This window comes from Moschus berezovskii, chromosome 17 (genome assembly GCF_049115385.1).
Source record: "Moschus berezovskii isolate FMDL1 chromosome 17, NW_MosBer_1.0, whole genome shotgun sequence".
NCBI classification, from domain to species: Eukaryota; Metazoa; Chordata; class Mammalia; order Artiodactyla; family Moschidae; genus Moschus; species Moschus berezovskii.
Window position 1 is genome coordinate 39,766,926 of NC_142476.1, and position 26,467 is coordinate 39,793,392.

At 50.2% G+C, this 26,467-nt stretch overlaps 1 protein-coding gene and 1 long non-coding RNA gene across 5 annotated transcripts in view; one reads left to right on the plus strand and one right to left on the minus strand.

Annotated features, from left to right (window-relative positions):
* KAZN (kazrin, periplakin interacting protein) overlaps positions 1-8,640 on the plus strand; it is a 1,099,220-nt gene extending 1,090,580 nt beyond the window's left edge. For 2 of the 3 annotated variants that reach the window (XM_088845337.1, XM_055419255.2), the window contains 2 exons: positions 6,433-6,547; positions 8,314-8,640. In XM_088845337.1, the coding sequence (XP_088701463.1) occupies positions 6,433-6,547; positions 8,314-8,478 (280 nt within the window). In that variant the 3' untranslated portion in view covers positions 8,479-8,640. The remainder of the gene's footprint in view (positions 1-6,432; positions 6,548-8,313) is intronic. The other variant, XM_055419253.2, reaches the window with a different exon arrangement.
* Positions 1-26,467, minus strand: part of LOC129551372 (uncharacterized) — a 76,477-nt gene that overhangs the window by 21,103 nt on the left and 28,907 nt on the right. The window lies entirely within an intron of this gene.

Below are 26,467 nucleotides of genomic sequence, written 5' to 3' on the forward strand. Positions count from 1 at the left end.
CCTGATCACATCTGTGACCCCACATCACCCTGTCAATGTGATGCCTGTAGGCACAGGAGGGTAGTCAGCCCAAAGCATCTAGGGAGATTATAGTCACCATGTGTTAACGTCCCATGACCAGGGAGACAGGAAGTATTAGCACCCAATCCTCCTCCTAGAAAGGCACATTTACCTGGAGTTTATAGGTTCCCTTACTCCTTGGAAGGAAAGTTATGACCAACCTAGATAGTATATTAAAAAGCAGAGACATTACTTTGCCAATAAAGGTCTGTCTAGTCAAGGCTATGGTTTTTCCAGTGGTCATGTATGGATGTGAGAGTTGGACTGTGAAGAAAGCTGAAGAATTGATGCTTTTGAACTGTGGTGCTGGAGAAGACTCTTGAGAGTCCCTTGGACTGCAAGGAGATCCAACCAGTCCATTCTAAAGGAGATCAATCCTGGGTGTTCACTGGAAGGACTGATGCTAAAGCTGAAACTCCAATACTTTGGCCACCTCATGCGATGAGCTGACTCACTGGAAAAGACTCTGATGCTGGGAAGGATTGGGGGCAGGAGGAGACGGGGACGACAGAGAATGAGATGGCTGGATGGCATCACCGACCTGATGGACATGAGTTTGAGTGAACTCCGGGATCTGGTGATGGACAGGGAGGCCTGGCGTGCTGTGATTCATAGGGTCGCAAAGAGTTGGACACGACTGAGCGACTGAACTGAACTGAACTGATATGACATCATCTTCTCCAGCCTCCTCTCATTGCCGTGACAACCATATAACCAAAGGGATCAAGGCAGGGCAGTTTCTCACGTCATCTCGTGCTGTCTGCTTTGACACGCACTGACTTCTTATTTCTCTTGGTGAACACTGGTTCACTACCAACTCTGTCATAGTACTGTGCTTAAGTTAAAGAAACAGAGAAATTTATTTTAAAAGAGAAATAAACCAGTGGACCAAAAGGAGGTAGGAGGTAGCGATGCTATTCCAAAGGCATTCACTGGAGCATCACAGGAGCCAGAAGAAAAGCCTTGATGAAAATGCATGACCATCTCCAGCACTTGCCTGAAGGATGGCATATTCTGTCACTAACACAAGGTCAGAGCCAAGGGGGATTCAGCCTGTAGTTCATTCAGATTCTGAATATTGGGCCTGAGAAGAGTGGCCTTTAGGCCTCTGAAGTTTTAGGCCTCGGACAAGCTTTGCATCTCTCTTGTAAATACCCCTTCCCATCCTGTGGTCTTATGACCCATGGCCCCAAAAAGTGTGCCTTTGTATGTCCAAGGATGCAAGAGTCAGCCAGCATCTCCCTCCCTTCTCCCCTCCTTCCCCCTCCAGATGCAGTTATACGGTGAGGTTATCAGACTACCATAACCGTTTGCTGAGCTCTGCCATGGGCCACACTCAGAACCTAGCACGTTGTCGCCACCTTCTGGAGGTGGGTGCATGAGCCCCATTTCACAGATGAGGAAACTGAGTTACTGTAGCAAGGTTACACATCTTGCCTGGGGCCGTTAGCTGATAAAAACCGAGGAGATGGAATTCAAAGCACCACACTTGCTGCTTCCCTAAGAGTAGGAAGAGTGGTCAGAACAACAGAGGACCTGTCGGGCAGTGGTTGCGTTGCCCCGGGCCCTCCCAGGGAATTTTTTTTTTTTAGATCAGTCTTCAGTTGAAACAAAAGTTTACTAGTGGCTCAGGAATTGGGTACATTCAAGGGGGAATAGCTAGATCCAGAAATTCTGGGTTAATAAGTCTCTTTCTGATTATTGGGTATTTCCTTTCTTTCCCCCCATTTTTTAAACTGGGACTTTATTTTCTTGGGTTCCAAAACCACTTGCAGATGGTGACTGCAGCCATGTAATTAAAAGATGCTTGCTCCTTGAAAGAAAAGCTATGAACAACCTAGATAGCACATTAAAAAGCAGAGACATTACTTTGCCAACGAAGTTCCCTCTAGTCAAGGCTATGGTTTTTCCAGTGGTCATATATGGATGTGAGAGTTGGACCACAAAGAAGACTGAGCACCGAAGAACTGATGCTTTTGAACTGTGGTGTTGGAGAAGACTCTTGAGCGTCCCTTGGACTGCAAGGAAATCGAACTAGTCAATCCTAAAGGAAATCAGTCCTAAATATTCATTGGAAGGACTGATGCTGAAGCTGAAGCTCCAATACTTTGGCCACCTGAGGCAAAGAGCCAATTCATTGGAAGAGATCCTGATACTGGGAAAGATTGAAGGCAGAAAGAGAAGGGGACAACAGAGGATGAGATAGTTGAGTGGCATCACTGACTCAATGGACATGAGTTTGAGCAAGCTCCTGGAGGTGGTGATGGACAGGGAGGCCTGGCGTGCTGTAGTCCATGGGGTCGCAAAGAGTCAGACATGACTAAGCGACTGAAGAGATAGTCGCTTTACTGTGTCGTGTCTAGTGAAGTGGATCTGCTATATTGAGCCTCCATCCCTGAGTGTGGCTGGCGAGTGAACGCAGTGCCTGAAGCAGAGATGCCCCACGATAACTGACAGGTCACATGCCCTGACCTCCCAGGAGCGCTAGAGTGTCTCAGTGAAGCGGTTTCCTCTTCAGTTAGTTTCGTGGGGCTCTGCTTTCTGTCACTTCGCTCCAGTTTTCTCATTAGCGTTTCCGCGGAGAGTGATCTCATTATGAACTCAGACAGACGCAACTCCCAAGCACAGAGAGTAAGAGGCCTTGTCACAGCTCTACCTCTGGGGCTGGCATGTGGCCCTGGTCTGAGAGATCCCAGCAGCAGGCAAAGGGGAATAGTCCTGGGCCACCTGGCAGATCACCAGAGCTAGAGTGGGAGGGGGCACACTGAGATTTGGGGGCAGCCACGGGAAGGTGGTGTTTTTAATACTCTGCCCCACCCCACCCCAGGTGATCGTGGAACTGTGAGCCCAGGCCCTGGGGAGGTCAGTGCCTGCAGTCATGGTCCCCTGTAAGGAGAGGGCATGGCAGGGCCTTTGGGGGCTGAATTCTGGCTCCTCCTCCATCATCTGAGGTTTTTCGGTTCCTTCATCTTGAAAGGGGAACAGTCACTCCTTCTGAACCCTGGGGTGAGTTCAAGGAGCTATCACACAGGAAGGACCTGGCATCATGCCCAGCACACAGTAGGCGACCAATTAAGACTCTGTTCTCCCCTACTTCACTCGTCTGCACCAAAGCATCTTGCACCTCATAGGCCTCGTAAACCCTCATTTAATTGGGTGAGACTCAGCTCTCAGGCCGCCCAGCTGGCAGAGTCCAATTCTTACCCCGCCACCTCCTACCTGCACGGGATGCCTTTTCAGTGCCCTGGACGCCATCTGTGTTGACTCAAGAAATTGCACAGAGATTCTCTGTCTTCCAGAAACTTTCCTCATTAAAACGTATCCTTCCAGCATTCCACTCCCTCAAGGTTTGACGAAGAGACTGCTGCTGCTGCTGCTGCTAAGTCACTTCAGTCGTGTCCGACTCTGTGTGACCCCATAGACAGAAGTCCACCAGGCTCCCCTGTCCCTGGGATTCTCCAGGCAAGAACACTGGAGTGGGTTGCCATTTCCTTCTCCAATGTGTGAAAGTGGAAAGTGAAAAGTGAAAGTGAAGTCGCTCAGTCGTGTCCGACCCTTAGCGACCCCACAGACTGTAGCCTACCAGGCTCCTCCATTCATGGGATTTTCTAGGCAAGAGTACTGGAGTGGCTTGCCATTGCCTTCTCCGGATGAAAAGACTAGGAATACTCAAGCCATTTCAAGCCTCCAAGGGCCGTAGCCTTGCACTTGACCTAGTCCCTGCAGCATCTGTGTTTTAATCTGCAGGAGGAACAGTTTAGGGTCTTAGCCACTGTGGAAAAGCAAGAGGAAAGGTGTTTTAGCATAGTGGGGGCAGCAGCTGCCCCATGCTCCTTTGTCTACATCACAAAGACGCCACTTTCTGCACAGGGGATGGTCTATTAAGACCAGAACTGAGGACTAGGCTCCACTATACAGATGAGGAAACTGAGACCCAGCAAGGGAATCAACTCACACAAGGGCACAGCTAGGGGATGTGTAGTGCCTTGAGCGGGGATTCAAGTCAGGTCTGTACCCCTCAAAGCCTGTGTTGGTCACCGCAATTACTCATGACATGCAGTCCCTTCTCAGCATTTTATATGTGTCCTCTCATTTAATCCTCCAGTGACCTTATAAGAGAAATGTTGTTATTAACCCCACTTCACAGCTCAGGGGACATGACTGCTAAGGGGGTGGGGCCAGGCCACTGATGTGGAGCCCACAGTCTTACACTGACCCCCAAGGTGGGAAGAAAAAAAAGGTCTAGATCTTGTTCCTAGAGGTTCAAATTCAAGTTCCATCCCTGCCACCGTGTGTCTTGTATATCCTTGGATGAGACACACATCCCCTCTGAACTCCCATCTCTTTTTCAGTGAAAACCAAAGTAGGGGCTCTGGAGTTCTCCCAAGCTCATGGAATGACTAATATTCTGTAAATTGGGAATGGGGGGTTAATGTCCTTCTCACCAGACAACAAACGGAGTTGGCTGCGTGAGTTTAGATTGTCATGGCTTCTGAAGTTCGAACAGCTTCCCTGTTAGACCCAGGGCATTCCATCCCCAATGGGAGGAGAGAGGGTGAGTATCAGTGAACATGTCGGTCTCTGACCCACCACAGAGCCAGAACCTCCCTGTGCTGGGGTGCCCTGGCACCTGGGGACCTGAGAACTCAGCTTCATCTGCCATCCAGCAGCCAGTGTGGGTCCCTGCACAGCACCCTCCCCTGTCCTGAACTTTCTCACCAGAAGTTACCCCACAAGAAGCAAAGCATCTCTGAGGCAGGTGTTAGAAGGTTCATTTCTCTTCATGTGTCAACTTCCGTGGGGGCCCAAGCCAAGCCTCACCGCTCCTGCAAAGCCAATTCCTGACCACCCATCAGCCAGAGCCAATTCCTCTGTCATTAAAGTTATAACTGTTAATCTGAATTATTATCATTGTAGCCATTCACTAGATGCTCAGCTCAGCTCCAAAGTACTTTTTAACTAACCTTCGCAATCACTTGATGAAGTCAGCTCTAATACCTTCTCCACCTGGCAGCTAGAGAAACCCAGCTTTTGAGAGACAAAGTGATGAGCTCAAGGTCACACAGCCAGTAAAGAGGAAAGCCAGGACTTCAATGCAGCTAAAGCTTCAAGGAGGGAGAAGGCACTGGCAACCCACTCCAGTACTCCTGCCTGGAAAAGCCCATGGACGGAGAAGTCTAGTAGGCTGCAGCCCATGGGGTCGCTAAGAGTCGGACGTGACTGAGCGACTTCACTTTCCCTTTTCCCTTTCATGCACTGGAGAAGGAAATGGCAACCCACTCCAGTGTTCTTGCCTGGAGAATCCCAGGGACAGGGGAGCCTGGTGGGCTGCCGTCTATGGGATCGCACAGAGTCGGACACAACTGAAGTGACTTAGCAGTAGCAGTAGCAAAGCTTCAAGGAAGATAACTGGACTTTAGTGTCTTGGGATTGGCAAGGTTGGCAGGAGAGGTGCGGAAGGTTCTGCCCTAGCTGGGGAGAACCCTGCAGGCAAAGAAAGGACAGGAGCCCCGGGGCACTGAGGTTCACCCATAATCTAAAAGAGAAGGAAGGCAGGTGGGAGGACTAAGTTCCAAACTCCTGGCTCTGAACCGATTTTTTGCCCCAACTCCGTATCCCATACACACTAGCCCTGAGATTCTAACACAGGGCTCAGCAAACTTCTCCCATGAAAGGCCAGGCGGTGAAGATGTTAGCACTCGGGAGCCATATGGTCTGGGTCAAAACAGATTTGATAGCAAAAAAGCAGCTGTAGACAGTGTGCAAAGAAATGGACTAGGTTTCAGGAAAACTTTATTTACAAAATCAGTCTGCTGGCTGCATTCGGCCACTGGCTGTAGTTCACCAAGTCCTAGTCTAACAAGCCTTTGATGCTTTTATGCAGGGAAGGGGGTGATGAGGTTAACTTGAGACAACAAGTCATGGGGGACACAGATTTCAAATGCAAAGTGGGGGACACTTTCCTGATGCTTCTCAAGCTACACCTAACAAGCTGGAATGCAGGGCTTCTCCTATCATGTCTTGCCTCTCCTGATAGGGTTTGCAGGGTCCTGGGGGCTGAAGAGAGACTTTGGGGTCTCTGAGACCCCAAGATTTGCTCACACACTCCAAGCTGTGTGATCCTGGGCAGATTGCTTAACCTCTCTGTGCCCCTTTTCTCCAGCAGAGATGGAAGCTGGACCTCTAGGTGTGCTGTGAGGATTACGTTTGTGAAGTGCTTAGCTTAGCACATCGGTGGCACAGAGGAAGTACTAAGTGAACCACAGTTGTGGACATGTGGCCAGTGAGTGACTGAGTGACTGTGTCTCTGGGCTGTGGTAGCTGACAGCCCCCCACCTCGGCCACACTGACTTGCAACGGGTGTCTCCCCAGCTGCACAGGCATCCGGGAAGCCGAGCGATTTGGAACGCCCCCCGGGAGGGCCTCCAGCGTCACCCGGGCGGGGAAGGAGGAGAACAGCGGTGGGATCAAGTACAAGGCTGGCCGGGTAGGTCACTCCATGTGTTTCCTTGGGGGTCCCGCAGCCTTTGCGTTGTCTGGGCCCATGTTACCCTTTCCCAGCTTCCCATGTGGAGCGGTGTTGATGGACCAGGTCACACGCACAGCTGGGAGGAGGGCCCTGGAAGCCACCTTCAGGGACCCACATGATAGTTAAGACACACTCAGCCTTGTGGGGCTTTTGACACTGTATCTCAAAGTACAGGTCTCACCTGTCTGTATAAGACTCACCTGGGCGCTGCTTAACGTGCAGACTCCAGGACCCACCTGGGCCTCCCAACACTAGAGCCTCTGGGGCGAAAGGGACCTGCATGAAGCCAGCCTGCCCAGAGGGTTCCAATGCACCCCAAACTCTAAGGGCCACTGCCTTAGATTTGGAACTCCAGTGGCCTGACCAAGAGCAGCGGATGAACCTCTGGTGCATGAGACCATGCGCATTTGGGCTTCAGAGATAACACAGATTCTTAAACGGAGCTGTGTAGACACAGACAGCAGAAGTGGGTGATTCAAGATTCTTCCATTCGTTCAGCTGACAGGTTTGGGTACTAAGTACATCCCAGACATGGGTGATAAGCATGGATAAATGACCATCCTCACCATTAATATGCTTTCAGTCTAGAATGTCCATTCCCGCCTGGGGGTCCTATTACCCCCAAGGCAGTCAATGCAGAAAGTCTTACTCTTTTTATGTGTAAAGCACAGATATACACATGGCACATAAACACGTGCATAGAGGCCCTGTGCTATGAAAATTTCATGGTGGGGGTTTGATTAGGGAAAAAATATGTAAAAGGTCATCTTTTTAAAGGGGACAACAAAGGAAAAAAAGGTTAAGAAACACTGGTCTGGAAAGAAAGGCAGTCAAATAAATAAATACACAGCTCTGTCACAACTACTCCAATAGACATCTGTTCAAAATAAGAGAGAAATATTTATTGTGGGTCCACCACGTCTGATAACAATAGCTACTCTCTGCCAGTGCCCTGAGGCTTCCCATGTGGCTCAGTGACAAAGAATCTGCCTATCAATGATGGAGACACAGGCTGGATCCCTGGGTCAGGAAGATCCCCTGGGAGAGGAAATGGCAACCCACTCCAGTATTCATGCCTGGAGAAGCCCATGGACAGAGGATCCTGGTGGGCTACAGTTGCAAGGAGTTGGACATGACTGAGCTTCCACACATGGCATGGCCAACACCTTGCTGTGTGCTTCCCAGATGGGATTTCTATTCTTTGCAAAAACTCTGAGAGAAAGGAATTACTAGTTCTATTTTGTAGCTGAGAAAACTGAAGCTTAGAGAAGGCGGGTGACTTGTCTAAGGTCACACAGCTGGGAAGTGGCAGAGCAGGGATCCAAACCCCAGTTTCTGAGTCACCAAACTTTTTCTGCCACATCTAGAATATTTCTTCTTGACCTGGGAATGCAGTCAGACCTCATACCCGCACATTCTCACCTCTCTTCCTGCTGAGGAGGAAGAGAGAAACTTTGATGGATAATCAGAAAGACTATACTTGTCCTCACTCTCGGCAACCAACTGGTTCCTTCAGATCGGGGACACAGCATAAGGTTAACTCACAAATATCCTCCTCTCAGTCTCCCTGAGCAACAGAGTATTATTACTCATAGAAAACAGAGTGGTTAGGTAAGTTACTCAAGGACACACAGCAATTGGAGATTCCACATTTCCCAGATCCAAGAACATTCAATTCTTTTTTCTCTTCTTCCTGTCCTTTCTTCTCCCTCCTCTCTTCTCAGCTGCCCCTGGGAAAGATAGGAAGGGGCTTCAGCAACAAAGACCCCGATTTCCATGATGACTATGGCTCTCTTCAAAATGAAGATTGCGGAGATGAGGACTCCCAGGGCAGGCCGGAGCAGTGCCGTCTGGAGAGCTATAACAGCCTGGAGGTCACCAACGTGTAAGGAGCAGACGCTACACCAGACCCAACATGGAGAGGCCCAGGGAGGAACGACGTCCTGGGACCATCACCACTGTACATAGTCATCTCGGCCTGAGGATGCTCCTCTGGTCCCCAGAAATCTTAGCAGACTGCCGTGACTTTGAATAGGATCCCCACGGAATGAGGGGGCACCAGCCTGCCGGCCTGGAGCGGACTGAGGACTTCCCTGCTCCCTGGAAGAAGACTAGCCCAAAGGACCAATCAGGGTGCCCAGTACCTCCATTATCAAGGCTCAACCACTGAGTGACTCAGCTACTGAGCAGTCCAAGTGATCCTGGGAGCCTTGAACTAAGCCTCCTGGGTGTAAAGAAGCACAGAGTTCCCCAAGATACCATCCCAAGAGGAGCAGGTAGGACTCTAGCAAGATACACAGAGCTCAGTGGTGACAATGCCAGGAGCTTGCAAAGCTGGGGGCTCACCATCCTCATGTGGACCCTTCCAGCCAGCCTGGTGGTGGTCTCAGCTCCCACATACATGCCTTCCATGACCGAGAATGTAGCTTCTGACTTGGGTCATTGAATCTCCCTTGGGAGAATGCAAAACAGGAAGGTCATTCAAATCTTAAAAGCCTTGTGTCATGTCAGCCTGGATGTATTGAAGGGCTGCCTGGCCCCTCCCCTGGGGAGGGGCTCCACTGGGTGAAGCGGGGCGATGTCCCTGTAGAGGTGGGCTGAGCAGCAGCCTTCCTAGGAAGTGTGGCTACCCCATCATCTGGATGAAGGACATCATGTCAACAAGATGGGGAATGACTGAGTTCGGTCGGTGACAGCTTGTCCCAAGTGTGATAGTAGAGCAGGGGAATGCTTGTCGTTGTTAACCCAACAGACCTTGTCGCCTGACACATAGGTGTGCCCACCAGCGCCCTACGGAGCTGAGTCTCACCAGTTGCTAAGGTGATGGAGAGGACCCGCAGCCTCCTTCTTGACTCTGCTGCTGTTTTGCTGTGTGGCTTATTCCCAGTGGCCTCACCTCTCTCTGCCTCAGCATCTTCATCTACAACACTTCTGGTTCCCTCCTGGGGATGTTGTGAGGACTAACACTTGCTAACGCCTGTAACATTCTATACCCTCTCAGGAGACAGGTGGGAAGTTATGGGATCTGGGATGGGTGTCTCGTTTCCCATTTACAACACGGAATTGATACTGTACTTGTTCTCTCCAACTGTTTTGGTTGGAGCAGTGTGCACAAGGAGGGCAAGGCATGTTTAATGTGCAAGCTCTCTAGGGCCCCCATAGGACTGGACCCCCAAAAGAGGAAAACCCCACAGCCCTTGAAAACCAGTTTGATTCCTGTGTTCAGACTTGAATTCATTGACCTCATTACTGAGAAATGATTAGGGATGGACAGACAGTATTGGGGTTCCACTTACACTTTGGTTATCAAAGCACATGATTCATTTGGAACCACGATGCTCAACTTCCAATGAGGCCTTTGGCACCACCAGTCTATAAAATGTTTGAATTTTCAGGATTGGAAGCAGGGGTCAGCCTCTAAGAACCATCAAAGCACCTGTTCTTCAATCCAATGAATGATTTCCCCTCAAGGGAAAAGCACAAACCTAGGCCCAATGAGCTTAAAAATCCCTCCTCCCTGAGGCCGAAGACCATTATATCCTAAACTTAACAGAAGCACAGCTTTTTAGAGAGGCGATGCCCCCTTTGACCTCCTAGGGACATATGTCTGATTCCTGGGCCCAAGGAGTGAGGCTCTGGAATCTGACTTGGCTTTGCTGAGGCTCCAAACCCACTATCTTTATGACATTCAGCCACACACATGGGGTTTGAGGCTGCAGTGTTCACAGCCCAGAGAGGGGAGTAAAACCTCCCTCTAAACCTGATGCCACAGGCCACTCCCAGGCCAGCATCCAGGCTGGGTGACTGGGGGTGCCAGGATCTGCCTCTCAGGAAGCAGCAAACCAGAAAGGCAGTTTTTCTCACAAGGTGAGCAGGAGTGTCAGACAGGGAGGTGCCTGAATGCAGGTCTGTTCTATGAAACCAATGCATTGTTCCCCAATTCAATCCCACTGGGGACAAGATGGGCAAGTGGACAACTGGGGGGTCACTGGAAGGAATGGCATTGCCCAGAACATTCTCAGCATTCAGCTAGCAGGCCTGGGGCAACGTGGGCAACCTCGAATGCACCTTTTGGTCCAACTGATGCTCCAAGCTCACATTCTCACTTGTCCAATTCTCTGTGTCCCTGACAGTCAGGTGAGCATTTGGAACAGACTTTTCAACATGAGGACGGGTTAGCTGATAAGTGAACAAGCTCCACACACAGTTAAATCAGGAAAGCTCTGTCTGTTGGAAAAATCCTAAATGTCAACTCTGCTACAAGGGCAGGCAAGAAGAGCAGGGCATGTGGACTCGGCAGAGAGGTTCTTGTAGCTGGTTAGCAAAGGCTGGCAGTGTGGCCACCCATGGAACATTGACTGGCCACATCCTGTCCAAACAGCCTGGGTCATGGTCTTGGTCCTTAAAGGGTGGTGACATGATATCTGGACCTGGGAACCATATGCACGTGCTTCTCTGAGAGGTGATGTCACCTGTGCCCATGGGTGCTGGCCCTTTCCAAAGAGATAGCTGCTGCCAGAGGTTGGGGAGAACCAGGGTAGGCAGAGACACCCCATATTCCTCCTAGTAGCTGGGGGCTGGAGCCATAAGAAGGCTCAGCCTTCCAACCCTGTGCGCCTCTGAAAGGCTCCCTTGTCCTTGGCTGAGCAGCGCTTTTCTCCCATAAATCTGTCTCATCACTGCAGTCATTGGACCCCAGGGTGCTGGAGACAGGGAGACACCACAGGATTACCTGGACCAGATGAAGCTGAGGGGAAGGGCTCTCCCCACAGCCCAGCCAGCATGGAGGGGCCTCAGAGCAGTGGCCCCACATCTTGACGTCACTGAACGGGTCTGGGCCCAGCAGAATGGAATGATTTGGCAAGATGTTCCAGGCCTTGCTCTCCCTCTTCCCATCACAGCCCATATGTTCTGGACACCATCACTTCTGCTCTGCCCTTGGAGGTTCCGGTGGGCTCCTGGCAGTTGAGTGGCAAGAAAAAGAAGTCCTGTGCAAAATTCCATCTTCTGACACTAACATCCTTCCCAGCAGTTGGCTGATGAGAAGAATTTCCTGAGCCCTAACACCCCCAGGAGTTTGTTGGCTGCAAAGGAAACAAGTTGTCCATGAACTGGGATGATGTTCCTGACATTTAATTGCTGGTCATGGCCCTGAATGTCTTCCCAAGAGTGAATTTTAACACTGTAACAATAAATACTACTTCACAGCACTTAGTGGATGAGTTGGCCTTTTCCTCTGTGTGTCATTCAGTTTTCTCAACAGTTCTTTGACAGGGGGTTATTAACCCATTTCATAGATGGAGAAACTGAGGCTAAGGTTGACAGGCGTGTCCACCTCCAAAAAGCTAAGACATTACAGAGTAGGACTCAAACTCAGTCACCCACCTCCAAATCCTGGATTTCTTCCTCCTCGCTGAGTACCCTTACCCCCACCTTCCAGCATAGGACTTACCTTACCAGGTGGTAGGATTCAAAATGGATGCATTCTGCCCTATTGGAAAAGTCTGGTGCCTCCTGTCAGAGTGCTGCCTTATATCCTGGAACCCCATTGTCAGGGGGGAAACAAGTCACCACACCCTTGGTATCATTTGCTTTGCTGTGTCCCTCCTCCAGGGAATTCATATTTCCAGATGATCAGAATAGATTTTTTTTGTAGTCGTTTCAGTGACTCAGGCTGCTAAAACATAATACCAGTGACTAGGGGTCTTAAACAACCAACATTCATCCCTCAGGGTTCTAGAGGCTGGGAAGTTCAAGATTTAGGGGCCAGCCAATTCAGCCCTTGGTGAGCACTCTCTTCCTGCTTGGCAGATGGTGGCCTTCTCATCGTGTCTTCATATCTCATTGTGCCCTCACAGACCGGAGGGAGGGAGAGAGGATGCAAACTCCCTGATGTCTCATCTTGCTGCTGCTGCTGCTGCTAAGTTGCTTTAGTCGTGTCCGACTCTATGCGACCCCATGGATGGGAGCCCACCAGGCTTCCCCGTCCCTGGGATTCTCCAGGCAAGAACACTGGAGTGGGTTGCCATTTCCTTCTCCAATGCATGAAAGGGAAAAGTGAAAGTGAAGTCGCTCAGACGTGTCCGACTCTTAGCGACCCCATGGATGGCAGCCCACCAGGCTTCCCCGTCCCTGGGATTCTCCAGGCAAGAACACTGGAGTGGGTTGCCATTTCCTTCTCCAATGCATGAAAGGGAAAAGTGAAAGTGAAGTCGCTCAGTCGTGTCCGACTCTTAGCGACCCCATGGACTGCAGCCTACCAGGCTCCTCCGTCCATGGGATTTCCCAGGCAGGAGTACTGAGAAATTAGTGCCCTCATCTTCAGTTCAGTTCAGTTCAGTTCAGTCGCTCAGTCGTGTCCGACTCTCCGTGACCCCATGAATCAGCACACCAGGCCTCCCTGTCCATCACCAACTCCCGGAGTTCACTCAAACTCATGTCCACAGAGTCAGTGATGCCATCCAGCCATCTCATTCTCTGTCGTCCCCTTCTCCTCCTGCCCCCAACCTTTCCCAGCATCAGAGTCTTTTCCAGTGAGTCAACTTGTTGCATAAGGTGGCCAAAATATTGCAGTTTCAGCTTTAGCATCAGTCCTTCCAATGAACACCCAGGATTGATCTCCTTTAGAATGGACTGGTTGGATCTCCTTGCAGTCCAAGGGACTCTCAAGAGTCTTCTCCAACACCACAGTTCAAAAGCATCAATTCTTCACTAATCCCATCATGAGGACCCCACCTTCATGACCTGATCACCTCCAGGAAGGCCCCACCTCCTAATACCAACACCTGCAGGTTAGGGTTTGTCAATATGTAAATTTGGGAGGATGCAGACATTCAGTCCGGAGTAGCAGTGGAGTACACAGACTCAGCGTGCACCTGGGAGGGACAGGTGTTTCTGGAATGCAGATGCTGACTTGGGAGGCCTGCAGTGGGGCCTGAGGTTCACATTTCTAATATACTCCCAGGTTGTACTTTTGGTTCAGAGACACACTCTGAGTATTAAGATTCTGGCTGACAGCTGGGCCCTTCTGGCAAAGCCCAAATCACAGGAGGTGGGGGCTGGTCTGAGGGTTCCACCCAGGGGTCCAACTGGCCCTGATGGAGCTCCAACACAATGAACCCAACTGTTCGCTTGTCCCAGGACAGGAGCCCAGGCTGACTCCCCAGCTCATTGCTAAGTTTAGGCAGATGGTGGACACTCAGGAAATGCGCATTGAACAGGGAGGGTTTGGAAGAGTTAGAAGACACTGTGAGACGGGTCTGGGCACAGCCAGCTTCAGCAGACTGACCACGCGCACTGTATGTACTGAATCCTCTTGGACGCCTTGGCCTGTTCTTGGTGCTAGGGATACAAGGGTAGAACCCATATAATGTAGCGAAGGAAGACAAGAACCTCACCCATGACAGGGGTGACTGATGTCGGATGTGAACAGTGGTAGTTGTGATGGAGGGGTGGAGGTCCCAGAGGGCTTTTGAACTAAGATATAAGTTTTGAGCAGGAGCCAGCCCTGCAGAGATCTGGGGGAAGAACATCCAGGTAGGCAGTTGTTGTTCAGTCACTAAGCCATGTCTGACTCTTTGCGACCCCGTGGACTGCAGCACACCAGGCTTCCCTGTCCTTCATTGTTTCCTTGAGTTTGCTCAGTCCTGTCCTTTGAGTTGAGTGATGTCATCCAACCATCTCATCCTCTGTCACCCCCTTCTGGATGGAGACAATGTGAATGAAATTCTGCCCAGCCTCTATCCACACAGAAATTACTGTCCAGCAGGTAAGAGAATAGTGTTTTCAATAGTCATGTATGGATGTGAGAGTTGAACCATAAAGAAAGCTGAGCACCAAAGAATTGATGCTTTAGAACTGTGGTGTTGGAGAAGACTCTTGAGAATCCCTTGGACTGCAAGGAGATCAAACCAGTCCATCCTAAAGGAAATCAGTCCTGAATAGTCATTGGAAGTTCTGATGCTGAAGCTCCAATACTTTGGCCACTTAATGCAAAGAACTGACTCATTTGAAAAGACGATGCTGGGAAAGATCGAAGGCAGGAGGAGAAGGGGACAACAGAGGATGAGATGGTTGGATGGCATCACCAACTCAATGGACATGAGTTTGAGCAAGCTCCGGGAGTTGGTGATGGACAGGGAAGCCTGGGGTGCTGCAGTCCATGGAGTCGCAAAGAGTCAGAAATGACTGAGTGACTGAATTGAAGGAGGAGAGGCATAAATCAAATACTCCTGGGTGGCGTGAAATTGTAACCTTGACCAAGAGAGCCAAGGTAGCTGGTAGTCAGAGAGCTTATCTTATGAGGATTTAACGTAGTCGAGAGGAAGTGAGGCCTGGGCTGAAGGGAGTTCAGCAGGTGACAAGGAAAGGGTAGAGGACTCCAGACAGCAGGTCAGCATGTGCAAAGGTCCTGTGGGAGGAGCACAGTAAATAGGGCTGAAAATAAGGCCCATGTGTGGACTTCCCTGGTGGTCCAGTGGACTTCCCACTCCTAATGCAGGGGCCCAGGTTCGATCCCTGGTCAGGGAACTAGATCACACATGCTGCAACTAAGACCTGGCACTGCCAAATTTTATAAATATTTAAATAGATTTTTTTTTTTTTAAAAAAGGCCCACATGGCTGGAGTGAAGGGAGTGAGGGAGTGAGAGGCTTGTCTCTTGAGGGGCTCAAGGGGCATCAGGCAGCAGCAGAGCCTCTGCTGGGTCTCTGTCCGCTCCCAGGGCACTTGAACTGGCTCCTGCCCATCTGTGTCATCCTTGATGCAATTAAGAATGTCCCCTAGTGGCACAATCAGACACAAGCCCCCACCTTCTGCAAAATGGGTCCTTCTTTCCCTTTGCTGTGGTTCTTGGCTAAATTAGGTTCCCTGGTTGCAGAATGGTACAATCGCCCCATGGGCACTAGGGCTCCCAGGGCACAGATGACTTGGAGGCAACAGAGATGCCAAGTGCCTCTTCTATCACCTCACTTGGAAACCCAAGATGTCTATTTCAGGCCATACTGGTTGCCAGATGTGCTGCTGGTTTCCAAGAGTAAGGAAGGAACCTCGAATGAAACTTGATTGAACCTGAATGAAATGCCCAGCTCCTCTCTATTCATCTGTACCCAGAAGAGTGTCTTCCTGGGGTTGACTTCCCATAGCCCAGGCAACCCTAGCATTTAGGGGGTGTACTGATGGATGGCTTCCCAGGTGGCGCTAGTGGTAAAGAACCTGCCTGCCAATGCAGGAGACATAAGAGATGTGGGTTTGATCCCTGGATGGGGAAGACCTCCTGGAGAAGGAAATGGCAACCCTCTCCAGTATTCTTGCCTGGAAAATCCCACGGAAGAGGAACCTGGTGAGCTACAGACCATTGGGTCACAAAGAGTCGGACACGACAGAAGCAACTTGGCATGCATGCACTGCTGCATGGAGGGGTGGAGCCCACTGCAGGGCTGAGGTGAGGGGCTGGGTCTCTGGGAGGGCCCTAGGTTTCACCACGCCCCCCAGAGGTGGGGACCCAGTTTGCATCATCATTAGTAGCTAAGACTTTGTGTGTTTGTTCTATCCATGCGGGGCTTCCCCAGTGGCAAAGAATCTCCCTGCGCTTCTCCTGAGACACAGGAGATGTAGGTTCGATCCTGAGCCAGGAAGATCCCCTGGAGAAGGAAATGGCAACCCACTCCAGTGTTCTTGCCTGGAAAAATCCCTCGGACAGAGGAGGCAAACATACCGTTACTAACTCCGTTTTACTGATGAGAAAACAGGCATGGTGAGTGAAGGGGCTTCTCCCAAGCTTCAGAGCTGAGAACCAGAGCCCAACTACGTGCACCATCCTGCCTGGCCCCACCCCTCCACGGGCACTGCAGACATGGGCCTGCCTCCCAGAACAACCCCTCAGCAATACACAGATTCATCGATCCCATATTTGATTAATCCCCTTGAGAACACTGTTTGATCCGACCCCCAGCCTCCCTCTGGACCACAATGGATCTCCCTGAACATCCAGAGAATCTGATCCGGGCCTCCTCTGAAGCATTCTGCACTCTCAACTTTGCATTACATTTATCTGCATGGGACCTGTGGGGCCGTGACTGCCCACGTACTATATCCACCAAGACAGCATCGTCACCCTCTCCCTGTTCATTAAGCAAATGAACAGATCAATCCATCAATCAATAAAAATCGACTGAGCACCACCACCACGGCAAGATGCTATCCCGCTATGCTGCTTGATCTGGCAGCCAACCCACTTTAAATTTAAATTACCAATCAATTAAAATTAAATAAAATTTAAAATTCCATTTCTCAGTGGCACCAGCACATTTCAAGCACCTCATAGCTGCCTGTGAGATAGGGAACATTCTCATCGTGGCAGAAAGTTCTGTTGCCACATAGAACCCAGATAGAATTTAGTTTTCTATACAAGCCCTGCCCTCAAGAAGCTTACGATTTGGTGAACGGGTCAGGAGAGGGTAGGCAAGGCTCTAGAAAATCTTAACTGGGGGAAGAAAGATTCTAGGACAAGTGGTATTTCTGTGTTAGCCAGTGACCCAATTCAAAAACTAGCTTAAGAACAGAAAGGAATTGATCAGCATCTATAAAGAATAGGGCTGGATGCAACTTCCCTGGCAGTCCAGTGGTTAAGAATCTGCCTGCCAGTGCAGGATACATGGGTTCGATCCCTAGTCCAGGAACTAATATTCCTGGGGTAACAAAGCCTGTGAGCTACTACTGAAGCCCGCATGCTCTGAGCCTGAGTGCCACAACTACTGATGCCCCATGCTCCATCACAAGAGAAGCCACTGCAATAGGAAGCCCGCGTACCACGACTAGGAAGCAGCCCCCGCCCACTGCAACTAGAGAAAGACCATTGTCAGCAATGAAGACCCAGTGCAGCCATAAATAAATAAGTATAAAAAACAAAAAAGAAAACTGAAAGACAACTAGCTTTGGATCCCGAGTGTCAAGTGATATTTTCAGGATCTTCATCTTTCCTCATCCCTTGGCTTTGCCTTTCTATGTCAGATTCATTTCCAGACAGATTCATTTCCAGGCAAAATTGCCACAAGACACACTCCTAGCTTAGCTGCTGCTGCTGCTGCTAAGTCACTTCCATCGTGTCCGACTCTGTGCGACCCCATAGACGGCAGCCCACCAGGCTCCCCCGTCCCTGGGATTCTCCAGGCAAGAACACTGGAGTGGGTTGCCATTTCCTTCTCCAATGCATGAAAGGGAAAAGTGAAAGTGAAGTCGCTCAGTCATGCCTGACTCTTAGCGACCCCATGGACTACAGCCTACCAGGCTCCGCCGCCCATGGGATTTTCCAGGCAAGAGTACTGGAGTGGGGTGCCATTGCCTTAGCTACCCGTACATAAGAGAGGCTCTCACCCAGTAGTTCTAGTAAAGTCTCAGGGTGGAATCCCATGGGCTGAGTAGACTAGGGTCACAAGCCCACCAGGGGTGGGATCAGCCCAGAGTGTCACGTCCTGAGGGGACCGCCCATGCCCTGACTGAAGAACCCAGTGCCCTGGGACTCTCAGGGGACTTTGTGGTGTGGGATCCTTCCATGTGGCCTGAGCGGCGAGAGGTGGGAGATTCGTTTTCCTGAAAGATGCTTCCTCTTCCTTGCAGTGGGGCAGGGCTCCCCAGGGAAGAGGAGCCCCTGATATTCAGACAGGAAAAAGAACCTTGAGTCCAGGTGACTGACAGCACCAGAAACAGAAGTGAGAATTCAGAGATCGGGTCTAATAGCCAACACTGACCAGACACTTGCCCTTCACAGCAGGGTTTTTCGACCTCTGCACTGCTGACACCCTGGAGGTACTTTGGGGGTTGGAGTGCTGTCCTGTGCATTGCGGGATGTTTAGCAGCATCCCTTAATCCCACTCACTAGAAGACAAGAGCGTAACCCCCTCTAGACATGACAGCCCCAAGTTTCCCCAGACAATGCCAGATACCCCTAATGGAGGCAAAATCATCTGCAATTGAGAATCACATCTGTATGCGGTTTTGCCCATTTACTCCTCCCAAAACCCCTTTCTAATAGACATTGTTTTTCTCATCTGGGCTTTCCTGGCGGCTCAGATGGTATAGAATCTGCCTGCAATGCAGGAGACCAGGGTTCAATCCCTGGGTCAAGAAGATCCACTGGAGAAGGAAATGGCAACCCACTCCAGTATTCTTGCCTGGGAAATCCCATGGACAGAGGAGCCTGGTGGCCTACAGTCACAAGGTCACAAAGTCGGACACAACTGAGTGCCTAACACTGACTTTTCTCATCTGACAAATAGGGAAACTGAGGTACAGAGATGTTACATAGATTCCCAGAGTCCCGAGCTGGCCCGTGGGAGCTGAGATAGCACCCCAGACGGGCTCTCTGCAGAGTCTGCGCTGATACCCACTGCCCTGAGGCTGGCCAGCCACACCCAGCTGTTTACAGTAAAGAATTCCTCAAGCCAGATGTTTTCAGGGCTGAAGAGACTTCCCAAGACTAAGTGGGGGCATTACCGGAAGGCGAGATCCACTCCCTCTGCCTAGCAGAAAATTGCTCTCTAAATTACGGGTTTAAAGGGCAAAGTCAGCTCCTGAGCTCCTGACTTCAAACAAGGTAACAATTTAGGGATCAGCATGGTCTGGTTGAGTGAGTACTTATAATGGCTCATTCTCCTCTGTCCTCCCCGTTTTATTTAAAAAAACAAACAAACAAAACAGGAAACAAGAAAATTAGTCATGGAGTCTGGCATCAGCTGATGTGCCAGTTTGCCTTCTCTTTCAACCACGCTGGGAGTTATAGACCTGGCAGGAACTAATGCCCCCTGCCTCCCTCCACTCCCCCCACGTTCCTCCCTGCTAGCTCAGCCACAGACAGAGGCCGTGTGACCTGGGCCACTTCCTTTCCCTGTCTGGGCCTCAGGATCTATGCTGAGCACACATTCCCCTCTTCTGTTGGCCTTATGGATTGCTGATCACATGTCCTCTTGCCCTGCGGCCTCCACCATCAGCCTCACCCCCCGCCTTCGGGGCGAGCAGATGATCCAGGCTGGAACCCTGACCCAGTGCTGCACCTCCACTCCTCCCAGCCATTGCAGATGGCCCCAGGAGTGGGCACTGAGACCTGAGAAGGGAAAATCAGAATCCCTTCCTGGATGGTTTCAGATCATGAGTGGAAGGTTAGCTCTTGCTTTCCTTTTGGATCTTGAGTTATGAAATTGCCCCAGAGTGCAGGCTGCCATGTCCCTCCTACAAGGAGATACCAAGAGAAGGAGGCAAAACCATAGCCCCACATAAGATGGGAGAGGGAGCAGGGTGGATTGTCATATTCCCTGGATCCCACTGGCCCTGAAGCCAAGTCCACCCCTGCTTCCTGGGGGCTTGGTTAAATGACACCCTCCCACCTCCCACCTCCCTCACTCCTTCCCGATATTAGTTTGCTAGGGTCATCCTAATATCAGGGCTTTTTAAAACCCAGAAATTTAATGTCACAGTTCTAGAGTCTAGAAATCCAAGACGAAGGTGTTGGCAGGGTGGGTTTTCTCTGAGGCTCTCTTTGGTTTGTAGACAGTCATCTTCTCCCTGTGTCACCCCTCTGCGTGTGGGTGTCCTAATCGCCTCTTCTTATAAGGACACCAGTCACATGGATCAGGGGCCACCTGATTTCATGTAAACTTAATCACCCTTTAAAAGACTCCCATCTCGAGGTGGGAGGGAGGTTCAAAAGGGAGGGGATATATGTATACATGTGGCTGATTCATGCTGAGGTTTGACAGCAAACAACAAAATTCTGTAAAGCAATTATCCTTACAATTTAAAAAAAAAGGGAAAAAAAAGACTCCCATTTCCAAATACAGTCACATCCTGAGGTACGGGGTTTAGTATTTCAACATATGAATTTGGAGGGCACACAATTTAGTCCATGACAGTCCCATACAGGCCTTCTACCACCTGCTTAAATCGACTGGAATTGGGTTTCAATCTCTAGACCCTAAAAGAGACCCTCCACCCACTGGGCTTCACCCCAAAGCAATCTCTGTCCTTTTTCCCACCCGCTACTTTCCAGACCTACACACATATGCTCACATGCATGCAGACACACAACCTCCCCCTGCATTTCAAGCATTCTGTCTGCATTACATAGAATAATGGAAAGATGAAATAATCTTTAAATTCTTTTTTTTTTTTAACTGACCCAATCTTCCTAGCTAGAGATGCCCTCCCTTGAGCTTGTGATGTTGCAAAGTCAGAGGCCAAACTGCATTTGTGGAGGATATGCATTTGTTGTCCTGTGTCTCCTTGTTGCCACCCGCTGTCTGGACACCCCAAGGGATGTCACCCCACTTTCCAATGTTGCTCTGTTCAGCAGGGTCTTCTCCAGAACCACTCAGCTCTGGCTCAGCACAGAGGTCAGTCTGGAGCCAAGAGGGCAGAGCTAGCGTTGTTCTGGCAACATTGAGCCTGAGATCACCTAGCCTTGCACTCCAGGCAGATGGCATCGTCTGAAGTAGACGGTGGACACAATAAAGTCTCTGACCTCAAAAAATGGACAAAAAGGGACTTCCCTGGTGGTCCAGTGGCTAAAACTCAGGCTACAAATGCAGGGGGCACAGGTTCCATCCCTGGCCAGGGAATTAGAGCCCACACATCACAGCTAAGAATCCACATGCCAAAGCTAAAAAAGATCCTGCATGCTGCAAGGAAGACTGAAGATCCCACACGCCACAGCTAAGACCCGGGACAGCCAAATAAGTAAATATTTTTTAAAAATAATGTTTAAAAAAAGTGGACATAAAAGAAACAACCTGAAAGCAGGGTCTGTGAGGAAAACAAACAATCCAGGAAGGGGAGAAACCTGCAAGAGATGCCCGGTAGGTGGGCAGGGGGACAAGCAGGCAGGTTCACTGGCACCTTCGTTCTCTGGAACTGTCCAGGGTTGAGGTTTTGCAGGCGCTTAACTGAACAAACTCCAGCATTGAGGTGGTCAGCAGCGTCAGGCTGACCTGCTAAAGATGGCCCCCCTCTCACAGATGCAGCCCCTTGGGTATGTGGAGTCATGGGGTGAAGTGCACATTCATGGTCCACCTCCAAACCCGAGTGGACAGCTCCTCTGAGGCCAGGTTACCCAGTACCACTCGGACTGTGTCTGCCACACCCTCAAGCCAGCTCTACATTGGTGATGTCACGTCTTAGTCCATTTGGACTGTGATAACCAAGCACCCCAGACAGGGGTGAGGAGGGCTTCAAAACAACATATATATGTTTCTCAGAGTTCTGAAGGCTGGAAATGGAAGATCAGGGTGGTGATGCAGCCGGGTTCTGGTGTGAGCCCTCTTCCAGGTGGAAGACAGGTGTCTTCTCATTGCATCCTTGTCAGGCAGAAGGGGTGAGGGAGTTCTCTGGGGTCTCTTTTATGAGGGCACTAATCCCATTCATGAAGCCTCCATCTCCCAAAGGCCCCACTGCCAAATATCAAGACAGTGGGATTAGGTTGGGGGTGCAAACATTCAGTCTGTAAAATATATATATATACGTGTTTTAAATATGGCTCAGGTCCCACATTGCTACTTATCTCTGTGAAACCACAGCCCTGGGATTTTTTTTTAAGATTTTTTTCATTTAGATCATTTATAAAGACTTTATTGAATTTGTTACAATATTTGTTACAATATTGCTTCTGTTTTATGTTTTGGTTTTTTTGGCCTCAAGGTATTTGGGATCTTATCTCCATGGGGGTTGAACCCACACTCCCTGCATTGGAAGACAAAGTCTTAACCACTGAACCACCAGGGAAGTCCTGCCCTGGGATGCTGACTTTATTTTTTCGAATAGATCAACATACATACATACATACATGTACACAAGTACATACAAGGTATACGTTCCTATATGTAACAATTGTGCCATAACTATGTAAATGGCTGTCACAACAAATGTTCGTCTGTGTCCCCCCATGGTCAGATCACACTCCACAAGGGGTACAGGTGAGGCACTGGGAACCACTCATGTCCTGCTGCACAAGAGTTCTCACTCAGCGACTGAAGGTTTCCCTGGCAGCAACCTGGTGATCATTATGCAACACCCACACCTTGCTCCCCAAGACCTCTGCCTCCCAGAGCAGACCCTCAAGCCTTCCCCTTGTTCCTCCTCCAGGTCTCCTCTCCTCTCACTTCCATCTCCTCCTCTTCCAGACATCCCTTTCATAAACATGTCACTGAAATGAAACTCCCAACAGATCTGAGCAATCTGTCCAGTACACTGTTAACACAGGGCCCATTTCCTAAGGGCCGGGTGGCACTAATGGTAAAGAGCCCGCCTGCCAATCCAGGAGACTTAAGAGACACAAGTTGGATCCCTGAGTTGGAAAGATCCCCTGAAGAAGGGCATGGCAACCCACTCCAGTATTCTTGCCTGGAGAATCCCACAGACAGAGAGCCTGTAGGTCTCTAGTCCAGAGGGTTGCATAGAGTCAGACACCATTGAAGTGACTTAGCACGTACACAGGCCCTGTGCTAAGCACTCTGTACATTATTTATCGTATCAAGTCTTCCAACAAACCCGACAGACAAGACATTGGCCTAAGGTCACAAAACCAGCAACAGCAAAAGTAGGACACGAACCTAGATGCTTTTAACGACTGTATTATATCCTTGTTTAATCTAGATGGTATGTTTCTAATAATATGACTGAATAGAACAAAGTCTTTTTTTTTTTTCTTTTTTTAAAGTCCGCATCCCACAGTTGGCTCACGTATCTTATGAGCTACTGAATCAGTGGTGTTCAAGTCAAGTTGCCCTTGGAGTCACTGGAGAAGTCTGGTTAAGAATTCAGATTCCGAGGACTTATTCCAAACCTAGTAATTTAGAATTTAGAGGTAGGGCTTGGGGATATATACTCTAAAGCTAAATGGCATGTTTTCTGATGGAGGTGTGGAGTGGGGCTCGAGCAGATGTATTTTTCAAGACCTCTTTGTGTGATTCTGTGGCACCGCCAGAGGTTGGGACCACTGCCCTGGGTTAACAGCCAAGGTAGATGCTGGACTTCCCTGGCTCAGTTCAGTTCAGTTCAGTCACTCAGTCGTGTCCTACTCCTTGCGACCCCATGAACTGCACCATGCCAGGCCTCCCTGGTGGTACATTGGTAAAGAATTTACCTGCCAATGCAGGAGACACAGGTTCGATTCCTGGGTCAGAAAGATCCCCTGGAGGAGGAAATGGCAATCCATTCCAGTATTCTTGCCTGGAGAATCCCATGGACAGAGGAGCCTGGCAGGCTACATACAGCCCATGGTGCCATAAAGAGTCGGACTGAACCAGAGATCGTGTTCCGGCCACTACGGCCTGAAGTCCCACAACTCGCCACTAGATGGCAAGATGATACACTCCTCACCACAACCCCGCCCAACCCAGGAAGAGCAAACCAGCGCAGACTGCCCAGCAATCCAGGCCCAACAAGCCAGCTGCAGGAGGATCCCTGCCCCCTCCTGCAGCCTGAAAAGGACGGTTCTTCTTTCCACACAGAAGACAGGGAACACATCTTCAGTGGGACAAGCAAAATTCGGAAGCAGGCCTCAGGACAGATTTGCCACCTGTTGACCCACCCAGATTCCCTCCCACCCAGGAGACCACCCCCCGCCCACCTCCCCCAGCAGAAATCCAGCTGCAGTAAGGGGCCAATGCCAACCAGGAGGCCTGCCTCTGTGATGCAACTTCAGCATGAGGCACCAGCTGTTTCCCTTCCCTGAGAAAGTCCCAGGTGGGTGGCCTCGAGGAGCAGGACACCTGTAGTGAAGCAGGTGGGGAGCAGCCATCCATTGTTCCCAGGGTGAGAGGGATAAAAACAGCCTCTGGCGACTATGTGAGCAGCCCGGGGGGGATCAGACACACAGCTGGGGCACCTGAGGAATGTCCATAAACTTCACCTTCTCCAGCACCTGCCTCCTCCTCATGTTCCTGAAAAATGAATAGGCCTTCCTCCTGGCCTCTGGGTGTGCCAAGGAGGACCTCTCCCTCTTGGGTGCCAGGATGCCACAGGGACAATCAGGCAGCTGTGTATGGGGTGTGGGGTGTGGGGAGGGAGACACCTCCAGCAAATGAAGACAGGTATGTGGAAGGACGATAGGAGAATTTATGGCCCCCAAACCCCCTAATCCCTAGAACATGTGACTGTGTTACCTTATGTGACAAATAAGGAATCAAGGTTGCTGGTGGGACTGATTGCTAATCAGGAAACCTTAAAATAGGGAGATTATCCTATTTTAGGATTGTCCGGGTGGACCCACTGTAATCCTATGGGGCCTTAAAAGACGATGAGAGAGACAGAAAAGGAGACCTGATACATTGGAAAAGACCCTGATACTGGGAAAGATTGAGGGCAAGAGAAGGGGCAACAGAGGATGAGATGGTTGGATGGCATCACTGACTCAATGGACATGAATTTGAGCAAACTCTGGGAGATAGTGAAAGACAGGGAAGCCTGGTGTGCTGCAGTTCTTGGGGTCGCAAAGAGTCAGACACAACTTAGCGACTGAACAACAGCAAAGGCCCATATCAGACTTCTGCTCTACAGAGCTCTGTGTGTGTCAGTCACTCAGTCATGTCCAACTCTTTGTGACCCCATGGACTGGAGCCCACCAGGCTCCTCTGTCCATGAAGTTCTCTAGGCAAGAATACTGGAGTGGGTTGCCATTCCCTTCTCCAGGGATCTTCCCGACTCGGGGATCGAACCTGGGTGTCCCGCGTTGCAGGCAGATTCTTTCCTGACTGAGCCACCAGAGTAGAACTCTAAAATAACACATTTTAGTTGTTTAAACTGCTAAATTTGGGAACTATTATACCAGCCCTAAGCTTCCCTGGTGGCTCAGAGGTTAAAGCTTCTGCCCGCAGTGCGGGAGACCCGGGTTCAATCCCTGGGTTGGGAAGATCCCCTGGAGAAGGAAATGGCAGCCCACTCCAGTATTCTTGCCTGGAGAATCCCATGGTTGGAGGAGCCTGGCAGGCTACATTCCATGGGGTCGCAGAGTCGGACACGACTGAGCGACGTCACTTCACTTTCTCACCAGCCCTAGTATCTAGTACACTGGGCAAGGCAGCGTGCCACGGTGGATCACACTTGATTCTCATTTCAGCCCCAGTGAGGCAGGTGAAACGGCCTCCATTTTACAGATGAGGCTCAGTGCGGTTGAGAAATGTGCTAGTTTTACATCACAGATAAAGAGGAAAAGTGGGCATCAAACTGTTTCTGCCTCACTCCAAGCCTGTGTTCTTTCTAATGCACCTGATCTCAAATTGATGCCCAGGTGCAGCAGGCGGCTCCTACGACGGCTCCAATGGCTCCACTTCCTGGTGTTCATGCTCTGATCAAATCCCCTTCCCAGGAGTGTGGCTTGCTTCTCAGAATATCGTTGTTGTTCAGTCACTCAGTCATGTCCAACTCTTTCTGACCCCATGTTCTGTAGCACACCAGGCTCCTCTGTCCTTCACTAACTCCCAGAGTTTGCTCAAATTCATGTCCATTGAGTTGGTGATGCTATCTAACCATCTCATCCAGCAAAAAGGACGGGATATCACTCTTGAGGTTAGGTTAGGAAAGGCTGAACTCACTCACTCTCCACCTCTCTTCTCATTCTCTGTCCCTTCTTTGCTCTCATCGACGGTGCCACCTGCCAAGTTGTAAGCTGAGCTACGGACAGACTCATATGGCAAGGAACTGAGGTCGATCTCAGACCAACAGCCAGCAGGGACCTGAATCCTGCCAATGAGTGAGCCTGGAGACAGCTCTTGCCTCATGGAAACTTGAGCTGATGCATCTTCAGCTGGCACCTTCATTGCAGCCTGTGAATTACCTTGAGCCAATGTCCCCCAGCTAAGCCACACCTGGATCCTGACCCTTAGAAACTGTGAA